Source organism: Mus caroli, chromosome 5, assembly GCF_900094665.2.
Source record: "Mus caroli chromosome 5, CAROLI_EIJ_v1.1, whole genome shotgun sequence".
Lineage (NCBI taxonomy): Eukaryota > Metazoa > Chordata > Mammalia > Rodentia > Muridae > Mus > Mus caroli.
Genome location: NC_034574.1, coordinates 135,495,995 through 135,512,748, shown reverse-complemented (window position 1 = coordinate 135,512,748; position 16,754 = coordinate 135,495,995). Strand labels below are relative to the sequence as shown.

The 16,754-nt window shown below is 51.8% G+C and overlaps 1 protein-coding gene across 9 annotated transcripts in view; it reads left to right on the top strand.

Moving 5' to 3' along the window:
* Tnrc18 (trinucleotide repeat containing 18) overlaps window positions 1-16,754 on the top strand; it is a 93,972-nt gene that overhangs the window by 43,012 nt on the left and 34,206 nt on the right. For 4 of the 9 annotated variants that reach the window (XM_021161706.2, XM_029477002.1, XM_021161705.2 and 1 more), the window contains 7 exons: window positions 179-608; window positions 1,920-2,918; window positions 8,570-8,745; window positions 9,463-9,599; window positions 9,753-9,881; window positions 11,491-11,662; window positions 14,616-14,976. In XM_021161706.2, the coding sequence (XP_021017365.1) occupies window positions 179-608; window positions 1,920-2,918; window positions 8,570-8,745; window positions 9,463-9,599; window positions 9,753-9,881; window positions 11,491-11,662; window positions 14,616-14,976 (2,404 nt within the window). The remainder of the gene's footprint in view (window positions 1-178; window positions 609-1,919; window positions 2,919-8,569; window positions 8,746-9,462; window positions 9,600-9,752; window positions 9,882-11,490; window positions 11,663-14,615; window positions 14,977-16,754) is intronic. The other 5 variants (XM_029477004.1, XM_029477008.1, XM_029477005.1 and 2 more) reach the window with 4 other exon arrangements.

The window sequence follows — 16,754 nt, the reverse complement described above, 5'->3', positions numbered from 1 at the left end:
CGTTTATTACATGCTCACCATGGTAGAATTCTGTGGTGGATTGATTACCTTGGGGTGGGGAGGGCTGGGTGGCCTGGACCTTGGATCTTACCTGATATTTTCTGGAGTGGAAAGCACCGGGGACTGGGCAGGCGATGGGTCCCGCAATGCCAACCCCACCCATTCTCCCGTTCCTTAGCAGGAGCGGTTGAAAGCACAAGAGCATCGAACGGAGATGGAGGAGAAGATTAGCAAGAGGAGCCTGGAGACCACGGGCAAGGCTGGCCTGAGTGCCACAGGCCCTGGGCTTCTGCCTCGAAAGTCTGCCGGCCTGGCCAACGGCCCAGCAGGCAGCCACGGCAAGGCCGTGAGCCCACCCCCGTCTCCCCGAGCCTCCCCCGTGACCTCTCTGAAGGCCAAGGTCATCCAGAAGGTGGAGGATGTGTCTAAGCCTCCAGCCTATACCTACCCCGCCACACCTAGCTCACACCCCAGCAGCCCACCACCTGCCTCCCCACCTCCTACCCCTGGGCTCACCCGAAAGGAAGAGGCTCCCGAGAACGTGGTGGAGAAGAAAGACCTGGAGTTGGAGAAGGAGACGCCCAGTCCGTTCCAGGCCCTGTTCACAGGTGGGAGTGTAGGACAACGGCTGCCTTGCCCTGGGACACTGCATTCCTGAGTGCTCATTGGCTTGGTTTCCCCTCTCAGCTTGTCTGTTCATATGCTCGTTCATTCAGTCATTTGCTGGCTCACTCATTTATCCACTGGCTTCATTCATTCATTCATTCATTCACTCAGCCCCTCTTACTGAGTACTCTGTAGAGCCCACTGCCCAACTCTGAAACGAATGCAACTGAGATTTCTTCTCGGTCCCTTGTAAGTGGAGTGCAGGAGACATAGGCCTGATAGTATCCCTGCAGGATGCTCAGGGCACAGCAAAAAGCCAGACCTGGGAACTCCGTATGTAGTCACCCTGGGAACATCAGCGGTTCCCATCTGGGCAGTCTCCTTGACCCTCACACATGCTGTCCCAGCGCCTGGTAGTCATCAGGACTAGCCGCAGGTGGCTTTTAGGTATATGTCTGCATTTCTGGGGACCGTGAACACTGTGAAGTTATATTTGGGAGGATTGGGTTCAGTGCCCTGTTGCACGGGGACTGCCCCGCTCTGGAGCCCTTTGGTGTGATGCTATGCTAAGGGTTGATGCATGCCTGGCCTGGAGCACACGCCGGCACATGTGTGCTTCGTTCCCTAGGCTCCTCCTGCTGGGCACTGCCCAGGTGTGTGTCAGGCTTAAAGCTGCCTCCGTCATTCCAGCCGGCCCTAACACTGAGGGTTAAACTGTATTACTGTGAAGGATTTTGCTCTGTTGTGTTTTGAGACGGTGTCTCCCAATGTAGCCTAGGCTGGCCTTGAACTCACAGTGCTGGGATTAAAGGCATGTGCTGCCATGAGAGTTTTGAACACATGCCTTATTGGTGTGAGATACCGCCTGGGCTGACTGACAGATCTTCATAGAGCTTGTTTAAGCTTCTGGTTCAGTCTTTTTTTTTTTTTTTAAAGATTTTTTTATTATTATGCATAAGTACTCTAGCTTACTTCAGACATACCAGAAGAGGGTGTCAGATCTCATTAGGGGTGGTTGTGAGTCACCATGTGGGAATTGAACTTAGGACTTTTGGAAGAGCAGTCAGTGCCCTTAACCACTGAGCCATCTCGCCAGCCCCTTTCTGGTCCAGTCTTGATTCATCTTCATGAGGACAAGAAGGTGGCCGCTGACTTTGCTCTCAAGGCTCAGTCAGACATGTAGAAGGGTCCTGGGTTATTTCAGAGGGCAATGGAGGTGAGGCAGGGGACCACTGCTCCCTACCCTGCAGCTTGTCAATTAGGGAACAGAGCCTTGGGGAGCCTCCTTCACTGACATCTTCTGTCCTTGACAGATATTCCTCCCAGGTATCCATTCCAAGCCCTGCCGCCGCACTACGGGCGACCCTACCCCTTCCTGCTGCAACCCGCTGCGGCCTCTGATGCCGATGGCCTTGCCCCAGATGTGCCACTCCCGGCTGATGGGCCCGAGCGCCTGGCACTGTCTCCTGAAGACAAGCCCATCTGCCTGTCACCCTCCAAGATCCCAGAGCCACCTCGGGACAGCCCAGAGGAGGAGCAGCTGGCCGACCGGGAGGTGAAGGCTGAAGTTGAGGATATCGAAGAGGGCCCCACAGAGCTGCCTCCCCTTGAGTCACCATTGGCCCTGCCCATCCCAGAGACCATGGTGGCCGCGAGCCCCGCAGGTGGCTGTGCAGGTAGTCCTCTTGAGGCCCAGGCGTTGAGCACAGCAGGTCCGGGCTGCCGGGAGCCCTGTGAAGTTTCAGACTTTGCACAGGTTGCCGAGCCGCAGATCGAACTGCCGAGTAGGACAGAGCCCCGCATGACTGCCCTGGAGTTGGGGACACAGCTGACACCCGAGCCACTGGTAGAGACTAAGGAAGAGCCGGTGGAGGTGCCCCTGGATGTGCCGATGGAGGAGCCCACCACAGAGGCAGGGCCTGAGGACAGTCTGCCCCAGCCATCTTTGACTGAGCCTCAGCCCAGCCTTGAGCTCTCAGACTGTGACTTGCCTGTCCCAGAGGGCCAGTGTCTCAACCTGGAGGCCCAGGAGGCTGCGCCTGCCCCTGCCAGTACCTGCTATCTGGAAGAGACCCACTCTGAATCCGTCCTGCCTGGCCTGGATGACCCACTGGCCGGCATGAACGCACTGGCAGCTGCAGCCGAGCTGCCCCAAGCCAGGCCTCTGCCCTCCTTGGGTCCTGGAGTCCCAGCCGGGGAGAAGCTGGACACAGCCCCCAGCCTCGTCCTGGAACACAGCTTTCTGCAGGGCATCACCCTCCTGAGTGAGATAGCTGAGCTGGAGCTGGACCGGAGGGGCCAGGAGGCTGCAGGTAAGCATTGGGCTGAAGGCTTCCAAGACCCTTATTCAGTGGTGGGGGTGCACGCCTTTAATCTCAGCATTCCTGAGCTATGACTTGCCTGTTCCAGAGCTCAGTGTCTGAACCTGGAGGCCCAGGCCTATCTCTGTGGTTCTAGTTAGGCCAACCTGGTCTGAGCTACCCAGATCTTCAGAGTAGATTTACACATTTAGGTTGTTGTTGTTTTTTCCTTAAAAACTTCAAAGATCGCCAGAATATGTTTTATTCAGAGATTTTTTTGTTTGTTTGTTTTGTTCTGTTTTTGCTTTTAATTATAAAATAAGGCTTGGTGGCATAGGCTACCGTACATCCATCCCAGCTACATGGGAGCCTGGGGCAGGAGGATTGTGAGTTTAAGGCCATTAGAGAATAGAAGGCCAGCCTAGGCAACTAATCAAGACCCTGTTCTCACCATAAAAAGTGAAAAGAAGGCTGGGGCTGGCTCAGTGGTAGAGCCTCTGCCTAGAATCCCCCAGTGAGGAGCTGGGGGCGTGGCTCAGTGGTAGAGCCTCTGCCTAGAATGCCCTAGGGAGGGGCTGGGGTNAGTGAGGAGCTGGGGGCGTGGCTCAGTGGTAGAGCCTCTGCCTAGAATGCCCTAGGGAGGGGCTGGGGTATGGCTCAGTGGTAGAGCCCCTGCCTAGAATCCCCCAGTGAGGGGCTGGGGGCGTGGCTCAGTGGTAGAGCCCCTGCCTAGAATCCCCCAGTGAGGGGCTGGGGGCGTGGCTCAGTGGTAGAGCCCCTGTCTAGAATCCCCCAGTCAGGGGCTGGGGGAGTGGCTCAGTGGTAGAGCCCCTGCCTAGAATCCCCCAGTGAGGGGCTGGGGGCGTGGCTCAGTGGTAGAGCCCCTGTCTAGCCAGAGGGTCTTGGTATCATCCCCAGAAGTGCAAATTAAATAAGTAAATAAATAGTCCCCTTCCTGGTTCAAGTGTCAGTTGGGACAGTAGAGTGCTTGCTTTAGCCATTGACCATGGGTCCCATGTCCAGTATTGAAGTGGAGCTAGGAGGCATGAGAAATGTGTATAACCAGAGGTGCCATTGTGATGGACTTAAGCCCCCCCAGGCCCACCCCCTCCCCCTGGTATGATGTGTCTTATAAAAGCAAGAGTTTTGAGCGGGTGGGTGGGATGTTGGCAGCAAGAGGGGTGACTGTGGGTAAAAAGGCCCCTATCTCGAGCCCCGGCACCTGTGTAGTAGCAGAGGAAAACTGATTCGCAAAAGATGTTGTCTGAGTTCCACGTGTGTGCTGCGGCTCTGTTAGATCCTCTGCAATTCCCCCCCCCCCAAAAAAAAAAAAAAGAGAATTTAAATGCTCTTGGAACCAAAGTTGAGCAATCAGGACCTAACATTAGGTAGAGTCTGGGTACTTAAGTCGTCTTGAGTCTTTTTCTCCTGTGATTATCTGGTTGGTTCTTCCTTTTTCCGCCTCTGTCTCCTGTTCTACTTTTCTCTGTTGACCTCGTTTTTTTTTGCCAGGCTCCTTCTCCTCACTGAGGCTTCCAGGAGTTCCTCCCATGCCTGCTGGCCTGCTCAGCTGGGCTGAGTCTGTATCTTTCCCAGAAGTCCTAGGAAGAACTCTGAGACACCTCATCCTGGGCCCACTGGGGTTCATGCTTTTTAGTACAAAAAGCCTGGGGAGTAGGCACCAAGGGGAACGCCCTGTTGCTTGAGTGTGAAGATCCCTAGAACCCATCTGAAGCTAGCTAGGCGTACATGCCTCTGAAATTCCTTGGTTGCTCCAACAGAATTGGAGGCAGAAGGAGAAGCATTCCAGGAGTTCAGTGCCCTTTGAGCCTGGTGTATACACAAGAATAAGACATCCTTTCTCAAATAAGGAGGGAGACTGACACCTGACTTGGTGTGTTCCGTAGGGGTGGGGCCACTCACATGAATGCACACATGCACACACAAACGCACACACATGTATGCATGCACTCACATGCATGCACCTGCACACATGTGCACACACAGAGGAAGTCCTTTTGTTGGGGAACAGGGGCTGCTTTCATGCACCTCTACACTGGACCCCTGTTGCTTTTTGAGGAATCTCTCCCAGTTCCACTAGTGACAAACCCCCAAATCAAAGGTCAGCCATGAGCAACATCTGGACCCATCTCTCAGTCACCCCCTAGTAGTGACAGCCACAAGCTGATGTATGTGTGCCTGGGCCCCTTTGAGTAGAGAGTTTCTTTTTTTTTTTTTAAAGATTTATTTATTATTTATTGTATGTAAGTACACTGTAGCTGTCTTCAGACACTCCAGAAGAGGGAGCCAGATCTCGTTACGGATGGTTGTGAGCCACCATGTGGTTGCTGGGATTTGAACTCTGGACCTTCGGAAGAGCAGTCGGGTGCTCTTACCCACTGAGCCATCTCACCAGCCCCGAGAGTTTCTTTTATTCTTTTTATTTTTTTTTTTATTTTAAAGACAGATACGAAGCCCATGTTGGTCTAGGAGTTGGAGCAATTCCCCTGCCTTGTCTTCCTGAGTGTTGGGATTGTAAATATGCTGTAGACCTAGCCAGTCATTTTTCTTCTGTTTGTAGATGCCTGACCTTTGCTTGTCTTTGTTTTTAGACTTTGACTCCCTCTGGAAGGTACCATATATATATATTAAGTTAGGGCCTGCCCTAATAACCTCTACCCTCTGTAGAAACCATTGTACATAGGCCACGCCTCCTGCGCCTGGTTGGTTGGAATGTCGCATACCTGCCATGCTGGTATTTAGCAGGCTGCAGCAGGAGGCTCTCAAGATGACTGGGATTCACATCCAATTTGCTAAGTTTGGGGTCTGGCTTGGAAGGTGTCTTCTGGTGCGCTTTGGACCAACCAGGCTGGATGTGTGAAGGGAGAAGGAGCAGGCAAACAGCAGTCCCCTTCTTTAATTTGGTTTCCACCATCCTCTGCCCCCAAGAGGATGCTGAAGCCATAGGGGTGGGGCAGAACAGGCTGGCCCACTTCAGTCTGATGTGCTAGGAACCTGGTGGGTTCACTGCTGCACGGAGTTCATTTATTTTACAAATAAAACCTGGGCTGGAGAGATGGCTTAGCTCACAACCCAACACAGAAGCATAAAGCCCTCCCGCTGGGCGGCGCAGGGCTGTGATTGCAGCTGTGAGAGCCAGTCTGAAGAACTCTGTTGTAAAGCAAGGAGGTCTGAAGCTGTAGCTCGGGGTACAGTGGGTGCCACACAGAGCCCTGGGTCCATCTCTTGTTGTGTATAAGCCAGGTGTGGTGGGATAGCCTGTCACCCGGCAGAACCCAGAGTGTCTGGGGTTCAAAGTCACTCTCTTGTGTCCAGGCTAGCCTTGACTACATGAGGTGCTGTCTTAAAAACAAAATAGAAATGGAGACATCTTTAGGAGTCCAAGACCAGCCTGGTTTACCTAGTGAGTCCCAGGTCAGCCAGAGTAAAAACAAAATAACAAAACAAAATAAAAATTCAATGATTATATAAATAAAAATTAAAACAAAACTCCAAGCCACTGATTTTTCAATGAGCGGAGGAGGAGGTGTTTTTTTTTTTTTTGTCACCTCTGTTGGCAGCAGTAATTCTGGTTGTAACCGGTTCAGGAGGACACTGTTGCCATCTAGTGGGGAGAGCCAGGGAGGCTTCAGTGATTGATGGAGCTTGTACAGGACAGTCCCCAGCAGAGGAGTCCATCCTGCATTAGGAACAGGGCTGTGGAGCCTGATCATTGTTTACGGGCTGGGATGACTCATGCTCACCCTCTAGGCCTTCAGACACGGAGGGAGGTTTGCATTTCTTTCTCAAGCATGCAAAACTGGTTAACTTTTAGACTGGAAAAAAAATATCAGTTCGAAAATGCAAAGTGAACTTAAAGAGACAGCTCAGTGAGGGAGGTGCTTGCTGCTAAGCCTGAAGATCTGGGTTCGATTCTCTATGACTCAGGATGGAAGTAGAGAACCAATTCCTGGAAGTTGTTCTTTGACCTCCGCATACACACTGTTGTGTATATAGCACATTTTCTTTCTCTCTGTTTCTCTTTCATACATATACACGCGCACATACACACTCGAAGACATAGCAATCAGTTAAAATAAAAATATAATTAAAATAGTAAGGCATGGTGGTTGCAAGTCTCTAATCCTAGCACTTAGGAGGCTGAAGCAAGAGGCCTGTGAGTTTGAGGCAGCCCTAGCTGAATTTAGCCAGACATGGTCTCACAGAGCTCAGGAAGCCCCAGCTCCTTATGCAACAAAGGATGACCTTGAATTCCTGACCCCCCTGCCTTTGCTTCCGGGGTACTGAGATTATGGTTATGGGCCAGTATGCCTTTTTATATGGTGCCGGGAATTGAACCTCAGGCTCAGTGCTTGCTGGGCAAGCACATTATCGACTGAGCCAACATCCCCAGCCCTCCACTGTGTTTTAGTATTTATACGGGAGGCTGGGTGTGTTAGGAATGTTGGAACAGGAGAGAGAGAGTACATTCCTGAACTCTAGCACACACGGGGTCACATCCTCCCCCAGAGGAGACCTGTACGTGTTGGGGCATTACACCTTTCTCCTTGATTTCTGCTTTTTAAGATACATGTTTTTGTGTGTGTATGTGTGTGCATGCACATGTGTGTTAGTGTTAGGTGCACATGCCGTGGCACGTGTGTGGAGGACTGAAAACAATCTCTGGGGTCTCTTTTCCCATCACATCCTGCTTGCCACAGGCCATGCCAGGTAGCTGGTTCTTAGGACTTCTGGGAAATTTCCTCTGCCTGACTCCTGACTCCGCTTAGGAACACTGGAACTGTGAATGTGTTACTGTGCTGGGCTTTACCCACGTCCTGGGGATGTGAGCACAGTAAGCCTAGCCTCACCCAACTACTTCTAGTCAAGTTTGTGTTTTTTATTCTCTCTCTTTTCTTCTTCTTCCTCTTCCCCCTCCCCACCTCCTCCTCCTCAAAGGGTTTCTCTGTGTAGCCCTGGCTGTGCTGGAACTCACTTTATAGACCAGGCTAGTCTTGAACTACTAGAGAGCCACCTGCTTCTGCCTCTCAATACACACACACACACACACACACACACACAATTTTAAGTGTGTGTGTGTGTGTACTGTGTGTATGTGAGTGCTGGTGCAGGGGGTTGGATCTCTCAGGAGCTGGAGTTACAGGCGGCTGCGAGGTGCCTAAGTGACGGGTATTAAACCCAGGTCCCCTTTAAGAGCAGAATGTCCCCCTACCCGCTGAGCTGTCTCCAGCCATTTGTGCTTCCCCCCTCCCTGGAATTTATGTTTGTTTGGAAGAGGGTCTCTATATAGCCTGAACCCAGTCCTCCTGCTGGGGTGAAGGGTGTGAACCACACCTGGTTCCCTAGACCTATTTTCTGACACACAACATATTCACTAAGGAGAAATCAAGTAGAGACACGTGGGGATATCCATTGTCCTGGGAAGGAACCTCTGCCAGTGTTTGGTTCCTCAGAGGTATTCCTGGCCTTTCACACACAGTGCAGTAGACCACAATGCTGTGTGGCTGTGTGGCCCAGAGCCAGGGCTGACTATAGTATCTGGGAGTTTGGTCTGGCCTCTTGATGGCTGGTTGCGTGGGTACGGCCATCTTGCCTGTGGTCAGGTCCCAGCACTGACTCCCTGGCCTCTCTCCCTTCCCCAGATCCAGAGCCAAACCTGGTGGTGCGACCCTCCCTCGAAAGCCTGCTGGCAGCCAGCAGCCACATGCTGAAGGAGGTGCTGGAGAGCCCCTTCTCAGACCCACTCAAGAACCTGCGGCTTCCGCGTGAACTGAACTCCAACAAGAAATATAGCTGGATGCAGAAGAAGGAAGAGCGGGTGAGCCCTTGTCCTCCCTTCCTCCCGGAGGCCTGAGAGGCAGAGGCGGATGGGCAGGATCCGACCATCCAGCTACCTTCACCTTTTTGCTATGTGGCCCTCAGTCGGTCATCTCCCCTCTCTTGGCTTTCCTATCGTTCTCACACGGTGTCAGGCCTGTCCTGTGGGTACTGTGTGATGGATCAGCATGAAAGCATAATGGAAATGAGGCCTGGGACTACCCATTCCTGCCTTTGTGGTCTCAGGTAGCTCTAAGGACAGACTTCGAACCTGCGTGTGTAAATAACGCACTTGTTATTTATCTCATTAGACCATTACTTCTGGGTAGTGTTTAGTCGTGTCATCTTAAGTGTGGGTACTACTCAGCAAGGTTGGCATTAGGCAACAGCAAGTGCAAGGCTAAGACAGGAGGATATGAGAGTTCCAGGCCAGGCGAGGCTACTTAGTGAATTCCACACCAACCTGAACTCCAAGTGTAATACCAGAAACCCTAAGTTTGAGCCCAGCCTCGGAGAAACTGCACACGGTGGTGTTCACCTGTGATCTCAGGAAGAAGAGACTGGAAGATTAGACGTTGAAGGCCAACCTGGGCTACATGAGACATTGTCTCTGAAGCAAACCAAGCAGAATAGGGGGCAGCAATGGGATTCAAGCATCAGCAGACAGCATCCTCCTCCTCATTTGTCTCCCTCTCTCTCCTCCCGCTACCCCTTGCAGATGTTTGCTATGAAATCTTCCTTGGAGGACATGGATGCGCTAGAGCTGGACTTCCGGATGCGGCTGGCAGAGGTCCAGCGACGGTACAAAGAGAAACAGCGGGAGTTGGTCAAGCTCCAGAGACGCCGGGACTCAGGGTGAGTGTCTCTCTCCCCAGTTTGTGCCCCATCCTGGATAGCTGGTCGGTAGGTCGACTTTGGTAGTGGTCAGGTGTGTGCGTGGACCCAAGTGCCCCACTCCGCTTCCCGCCCACCCCAGGTTCCTAGCCGAGCCTGTGAATTCTTTTTAAGGGACAGGCACGAGGATGCCCATAGAAGCCTGGCACGCAGAGGCCCTGGCAGGCCGAGGAAACGGACCCACACCCCGAGCGCCCTGTCGCCCCCCTGCAAGAGAGGGAAGAGCCACAGCAGTAGCGGAAAGTAAGGCTGGCCCCTCCCCTCGGTGGGTTGCGGACTGACTGGTACCCAGCTCGGAGGGGAGGAGCAGGGCCCCCCTTGACGGCGCCCACCGCTGGGCGCCAGGGGACCTGGTCGTGCCTGGCGTTCTGATCCCTGAACGGCAGCTCCCAGGGAGCCCGGAGTGCTGCCCTGGCCAGGAGGGTGAGGCAAGAGGAGAGTGGAAAAACCCTCAGTGGCTTAACTCTAACCCGAACTCTTGGCCCCGCCTTCTGCCCCACCCACTTCCTCACCATTGGAGACAAACTTCTGCTTCTTTCCATGGCTCCTCCCTACCGGAAGTACCATTCAACTCCAGGCTTCTAGGACAGTCTGGATACAACACTGTCCTCCTGGGATCCCACAGGAGACCAGGGCTGCTCTCTGGGGATAAGGTCCTTTGGGTGGCACGGCAGCCATTTCAGAGGGGTCCTCCTGAGGTTGTCTTGATTGCTGGCTGGGATGAGGGCTCTTTTTCTCCAGGGCTAGGCATCTGCCAGATGGGCTCAGCCTCCCTGCATACCTGTAAGCAGGCCAGATGAGGTACTTCAGGAAAGGGGTTGGAACATCAGAGTGGGTGGATTCTAGGTGCTTGTTTCAAGTGCTTGGAAACAAAAAGTTGTCTTGGAGCGGCCATAGGCAAAGTAGTAGGATGGTCGTGGTCTTGTCATGAGAGAATGGCCCCCGTCTTGCGGCGGCGTCTTATAGTTAACCTTGGATGTTCCTGACTGGAAGAAGAACGAGAGGTGAACATATGTCCACCACCAGCAGCAGGAGACGGTGAACAAGAAATGATGGGAAATAGATAAAGCAGCCGGGGTCATCAACAATGCAGGCCCAGTAACCCGAAATGTGTTACCGATTATACTAAGCTTATTGATGGGGTCCTGGCCCCTCCCCTCCTGTGACTTTGGTCAGGCATTAGCTTTTCTGAGCCTCCAGTTTCAGCTTCCTCATGTGTTTAAAACAAAAACAAAATCAAAACCAAACCAGGAAAAAAAAAAAAAAGCCCCCAAAGCCAGTCATGAGTACTCTGGGGCTAGAGCGCGCCACGTACAGTGACTGGCTAGCGTGCACAAAGCGGTGGGGTGCGGTGGCCCAGACCTGTTATTACCCCAGCATTTGGGAATCAAGGCAGATTCACAAATTGAGAGAAACTTGTCTCTGTGTCCCTGTTCTTCAGACAAGGGGGCTAATGTAGGCCTCCCCCTTCCTCCCATCTCTCTGTGTGTAGATTAGGTGACCTTAAGATTTCCTAAACTTAGCTCTTGGTGCAATTTTGGTAAAGATATGACTTACTCTGTGTGTGTCTGTGTGTGTGTGTGTGTCTGTCTGTCTGTCTGTCAGTCACCCCATCAGGGAGAGGCTGAAGGAGGATGCTGACTTGAAGGTTCTGTTTCTTTTCCCCTTCTCTCTGTGCACACCATTCACTAGCATTAACCTGTCTCCCCACACTGATTATCCTGGCATCCACCACCCTTTCTTCTTTTTACCTGGAGAGCCCAACCCTTCAGGGCCACATGGGTGCATTGGCCTTCCCCTTTGCCCGTGGCCTGGCCGAGGTGCTGACCCTCATGGTGTGTTTGACTTTCAGGCTGAGCAGCAAGTCCTTGCTGACATCGGACGACTATGATCTGGGAGCGGGGATAAGGAAGAGACACAAGGGGCCCGAGGAGGAGCAAGAGGCCCTCATGGGCATGGGGAAAGCCCGCAGCAGGAACCAGAGCTGGGATGATCACGACTCCTCGTCTGATTTTATGAGTCAGGTCAGTAAACAGCTCAGCCTTGTGGATTTACTTACTGGGACAAAGGTCTCAACTTGGAGGACCGTAGGTCCTACCTGAAGAACTCAACCTTCTCCATGGGGGTCTCTTGAGCCCTGCTTCTGTAGAGAACTGGTTAGAGTTAGCTTCCTCATTGCTGGGAGAGAAGGAAGGCCCGGGGGAGATCAAGGACCTGGCAAAGGAACAGGAGGAGGAGGCAGGGCTAAAAGCTACATCGGGTTGCGTGCGCTGAGACTTCCGCTTCAGCAGGCAGAAGGTTAGAGCACACGTGCATAACCAAATAGCGGTAGCTCTGTTGTTTAGCAGTGTAATTGTTTAATGAGCACCTTGCTGTTGCACTTGGGCTCGATGCCATTGTGATTCAGGCTGACTTCTGCAGGGGTAATTTCTCATCTCTACAGAGCCTTGAGACCGTGCACTTACGGACCGTGATTCTGAATGCTAATGTTCTGCCTCATGAAGCCTTGTGGGAAGGGGATCTTTTGATTGATTTTTGTCATCAGAGGGGAAATGTCACGTAAAAGGACTGGATGGGGGAGGTAGTTAGTTTGGGGGCTATGGAGAGGCTCAGTGGGTAAACCATTTGATGTTCAAGTATAATAACTGGAGTTACTATAACCACTGGTGTGTGTGGGGGTTGATCTGTGATTCCTGATCTTAGGAGGTTAGCTGTTGAGAGCAGACAGAACAGCCAGCTCCGGATCTTGTCCTAGTTTGAATGAGAAACCCTGCCTCAGTGTATAAGGTAGAGAGAGGGAAGGAGGAATATATCCACTGGTACTCTCCTCTGTCTGCATTCAATGCATGTATGTCCCCTGCGTGCGTGTGCATGTGCACATGTGTGCGCACACACACACCCACCCACCATACATATATGCAAAAAAATAAAATTAAACTAAAAAAGATATCAGGTCATGGTGGTGTGTGCAGGTCCAGCCTGGTCTACATATAACAAGTTCAGCCAGGTCTTCCTAGTGAGACCCTCTCTCAGAAAAATAAAATCTTAAATAAATCAGAGTGTAAAATAAAGGCATAAAAAGATTGCCGGTTTTTGTACACCAGGATCTCTTTTCTTCTCAGGTCATGGTGAGAGACGCTTTTGTTAATTATCTCAACAACACCACCATCCCAGCCTCTCCCCTGCCTCCTGCAATCGCTGCCTGATTAAAGATACAGAGCTAGCGCACAGAAATGGCAGAGCGTTAATGCCTTTGAAACTGCACATTTCATTTCAACAAATGACTACCGTTGGCGATAAACGTGCAAGGAGAAATTTAATCTGTGAAATCTCTAATCATTCTCCCTGGTCCAGGCATCCAAGGCACACTCCGGGCGGGTGTTTTCTTGGCAGCTCTGACCTGTTCAGTTGGACAGGCTGGTCCCGACTGAGCAGCAGCCTCCGGCAGCTGCCGTGGGAGGCTGAGACGGAAAGCAGATCTGCCCTACTCTGGGCTGTTTCCAGCCCTGGCTGGTTCATCCAGCTACCTTCTCCAACCCATCTGTAGCCCGCTTCTTCAGAGTTCTATAGGCACTGTCAGGCAGGGCTGTGGAAAGCCAGGATGGGAAGGCGGGTGCCAGCCAGGATTGTTGCCATGGCAACAGCTTTTAATAAGTGATTACTAGGCCAGGCATCTTTAAAACCTTTAAATTTTACGTGTATGGGTGTTCACTTGCATGTATGCCTGTGTACCACATGTGTTCACTGCCCGTGGAGACCAGAAGAGGGTGTCACATCTCCTGGAACTAGAGTCATAGATGGCTGTGAGCTACCTTGCGGGTGCTAGGAATCGAACATGGGTCCTCTGGAAGAGCAGCCAGTGCTCTTAACCATGCAGTTATTTTTCCAGACCCAGACAAGGCATTTCTAGTAAGTGCTTTTATTTATTGTATTTGTGGGTTTTTTTTGAGACAGGGTTTCTCTGTGTAATCCTGGCTGTCCTGGAACTCACTCTGTAGACCAGGCTGGCCTCGAACTCAGAAATCTGCCTGCCTCTGCCTCCCCCACCCCCCCTGCCCCCCGAGTGCTGGGATTAAAGGCATGTGCCACCACCCCCGGCTGTATTTGTGTTTTAAAAAGACTTATTTCTGTTATCTATAAATTAGTGCATCCTATGGGAGTGTCATGTCCCCTGAAGCTGGAGTTACAGGGGGCTGTGTGTTGGGAACTGAGCTTGGGTCCTTTGCAAAAAGATTACAGGATCTTAATCTCTCCACCATCTATCTCCCCACTTTGTTTATTTGTGTGGGGGATGGTGGTGCAGGCGTGGGTGTGGGTATGAGTGTGGGCATGTGTGGGTGTATGGGGCCTGTGTGGGTGTGTGGGTATGGGTATATATGGGTGTGCGAATGCGGGTATAGTAGGTGTGTATGGGCATGTGGGGGTGTGAGCGTATGTGAATGTGTGTGGATGTGGCCGTGTGTTGTGGGTGGGTGGGTGTATATGGGTGTGTGTGTGTGTGTGTAGGTAGGTAGGTAGGTAGGTAGGTAGGTAGGTAGGTATGGGCATATGTGGGTGGGTGTGAGTGTGGGTGGGTATATGGATTGGGGATGTATGGGTGTGTTCATGTATGCATGTGTGTCAGGTACCCTCAGAAGTCAGAGTCTTTTTTCTCCATTATCTGGGTCCTAGGGAATTGAACTCAGTTCATCAAGCATGGTGACCAGTACCTTCAACCTGCTGAGCCGTCTCACTGACCCGAATACCTGTTACATGGACCTTACTTCCCTAGTTGTCTATCTTCACGATGGCCTCGTGATATGCTCAGACACAGATAGCCCCATTTTAGATGGAAGGGCTGAGGGCTAGTTAAGCAGTTTACCACAAGTCTAAAGGGTATGGGATGGTAGTTAGCCCAGTTTCCTAAGCATCTCGACCTGAGACTCACTTTGCTATTTGGTTGTATGTCTTAAACTGTGACCTTCTTTCCTTCCCCAGCTAAAGATTAAGAAAAAAAAGATGGCAAGCGACCAGGAGCAGTTGGCAAGCAAGCTAGACAGAGCCCTCTCCCTCACAAAACAAGACAAGCTGAAGTCACCCTTCAAGTTTTCCGACGGCCCCGGGGGAAAACCGAAAACCGGTGGGGGCTGTGGCAGGTTCTTGACACAGTATGACAGCCTGCTGGGCAAGGACAGAAAAGCACTGGCCAAAGGACTCGGCTTGTCTCTGAAACCCTCCAGAGAAGGTAAACACAAAAGAGCTTCCAAAGCCAGGAAGATGGAGGGGGGCTTCCAGGCCAGAGGCCAGCCCAAGTCTGTCCATTCTCCATTTGCCTCGGAAGTAAGCAGTCAGTCTTACAGTAAGTACAGCCTTGTGCTTCACCGCATGGTGAACACTCGTCTTATCTGCTCCCAACCTCTCTTGCCCCCCCTCCGAGGGACTTCAGGCTTTCTTGCAGCTTTGCTCTGTGCCTGAGGCTAGATGAGTGGCCCACAAACTGGGAATTTCGCCACTGAGTGGCAGATGTATTGCTGGACAGATTTGTGATTGGTGGGCAGAAGCAGATGTTAGTCTCTGGCCTTCCACTGGCTTGCTGGAAGCCATCGTTGTGAAGACCTTGTGCCATCGAGTTGGTAGCCACTTAACTTAGAGTCCTGGAAAGTAACTTCTTCCATGGGCTAGAGGTGATGGGTTCCTTTGCCTGTAGGACACGGGTCATTTGTGCCATGTGTGTCCCCATCCAGGTGTCTACACACCCATACACATGTACATAGCCACACAAGTGTACACACCCACACGTCTACACATCCACACACCCATACATCCATACATACCTACACACCCACACATGTATACACACTCACACATGTGTACATACCCACACACGTGTACATACCCACACATCTACACATCCACACACCCATATATCCATACATGCCTACACATCCACACATGCCTACACACCCATACACGTGTACACACCCACACGTCTACACATCCACACACCCACACATGTATACACACCCACACATGTGTACACATCCACACACCCATACATCCACACACACCTGCACATCCACAAATGGGAGAAGAAAGTATGAGTCTAAGTAGGAAGAGATGAACTGGAATGGACAAGGCCCTGTTTGATCCGCTTGCCCATTACAGCTGGCTGTCGTGGCCAGATATGTTTTCACTTGGCCTTGTCTACTACAGTAGCCGTGTATGACTAGGGAGCAAGGGACATGGAGCAGCCTACAGGACCAAGGGGCTGACTGAGCTTATTCCATCTATGCCTGTGGGTTTTTAAAGCAAGGCAACTCTCCTTGGCCTCTGTGTGCCCCGGCCCTCTGCCTGACAGGGGAATGGGTACACACCTGTTCTGTGTGGACAGATATCTGATGTCTCAGGCAGGCAGGAACAAGGAGGGCAGGAGTGGCTTCTCCCATCTGGTCCGTGTCACAGAGGTTGACTTGATGTCTGCAGGGTTTGCATATATTGCGTCAGATTCGCTGCGTTTTAGACTTGGCTAGACCCTGGTTCCTGAGGTGTGTGTGTGTGTGTGTGTGTGTGTGTGTGTGTATGGGTTTGAATGTCAACTGAAAAAAAAAAAGATAACACGTGTGTTTCTTCTCCGTTTTTTGCTGGTAGTGCTGGGAAGTTGATCTGGATAGAACTGGATCTAGACATTGCCAAATAGGAGTGCTTCTCTAGCCCCCAGGTTCCCTCTTGTGTCTCCCACTCCTTTCTGTCTGGGTAAACAGTTGCTGGTCTGAACTTGAGTTTTCAATCTGCTTGCCTCCACCACCTGAGCTGGGATAGCGGATGCGTGCCACTGTGCCCAGCTTCCTTAGTGTGCTTTGCTTGCTTTTTGAAAAATGAGTGTGTGTGTGTGTGTGTGTGTGTGTGTGTGTGTGTGTCCATGGGTGCATATGGGTGTGCCTGAAGGTCAGAATAGGGTGTTGGATTCTTTAGAACTGGAGTTACAGGCGACTGTGCGTTACCACGTGGGTGCTGGGAACAGAACCTGGGTTGTCTAGAAGAACAGATCTTGTAACTGCTGGGCCAGGTCTTCAACTCAGTGCTTCCTGTTCTTTCCCGCCCCTCTCCCTTCCCCCGTCCCTCCTCCTCCCCCTCCCC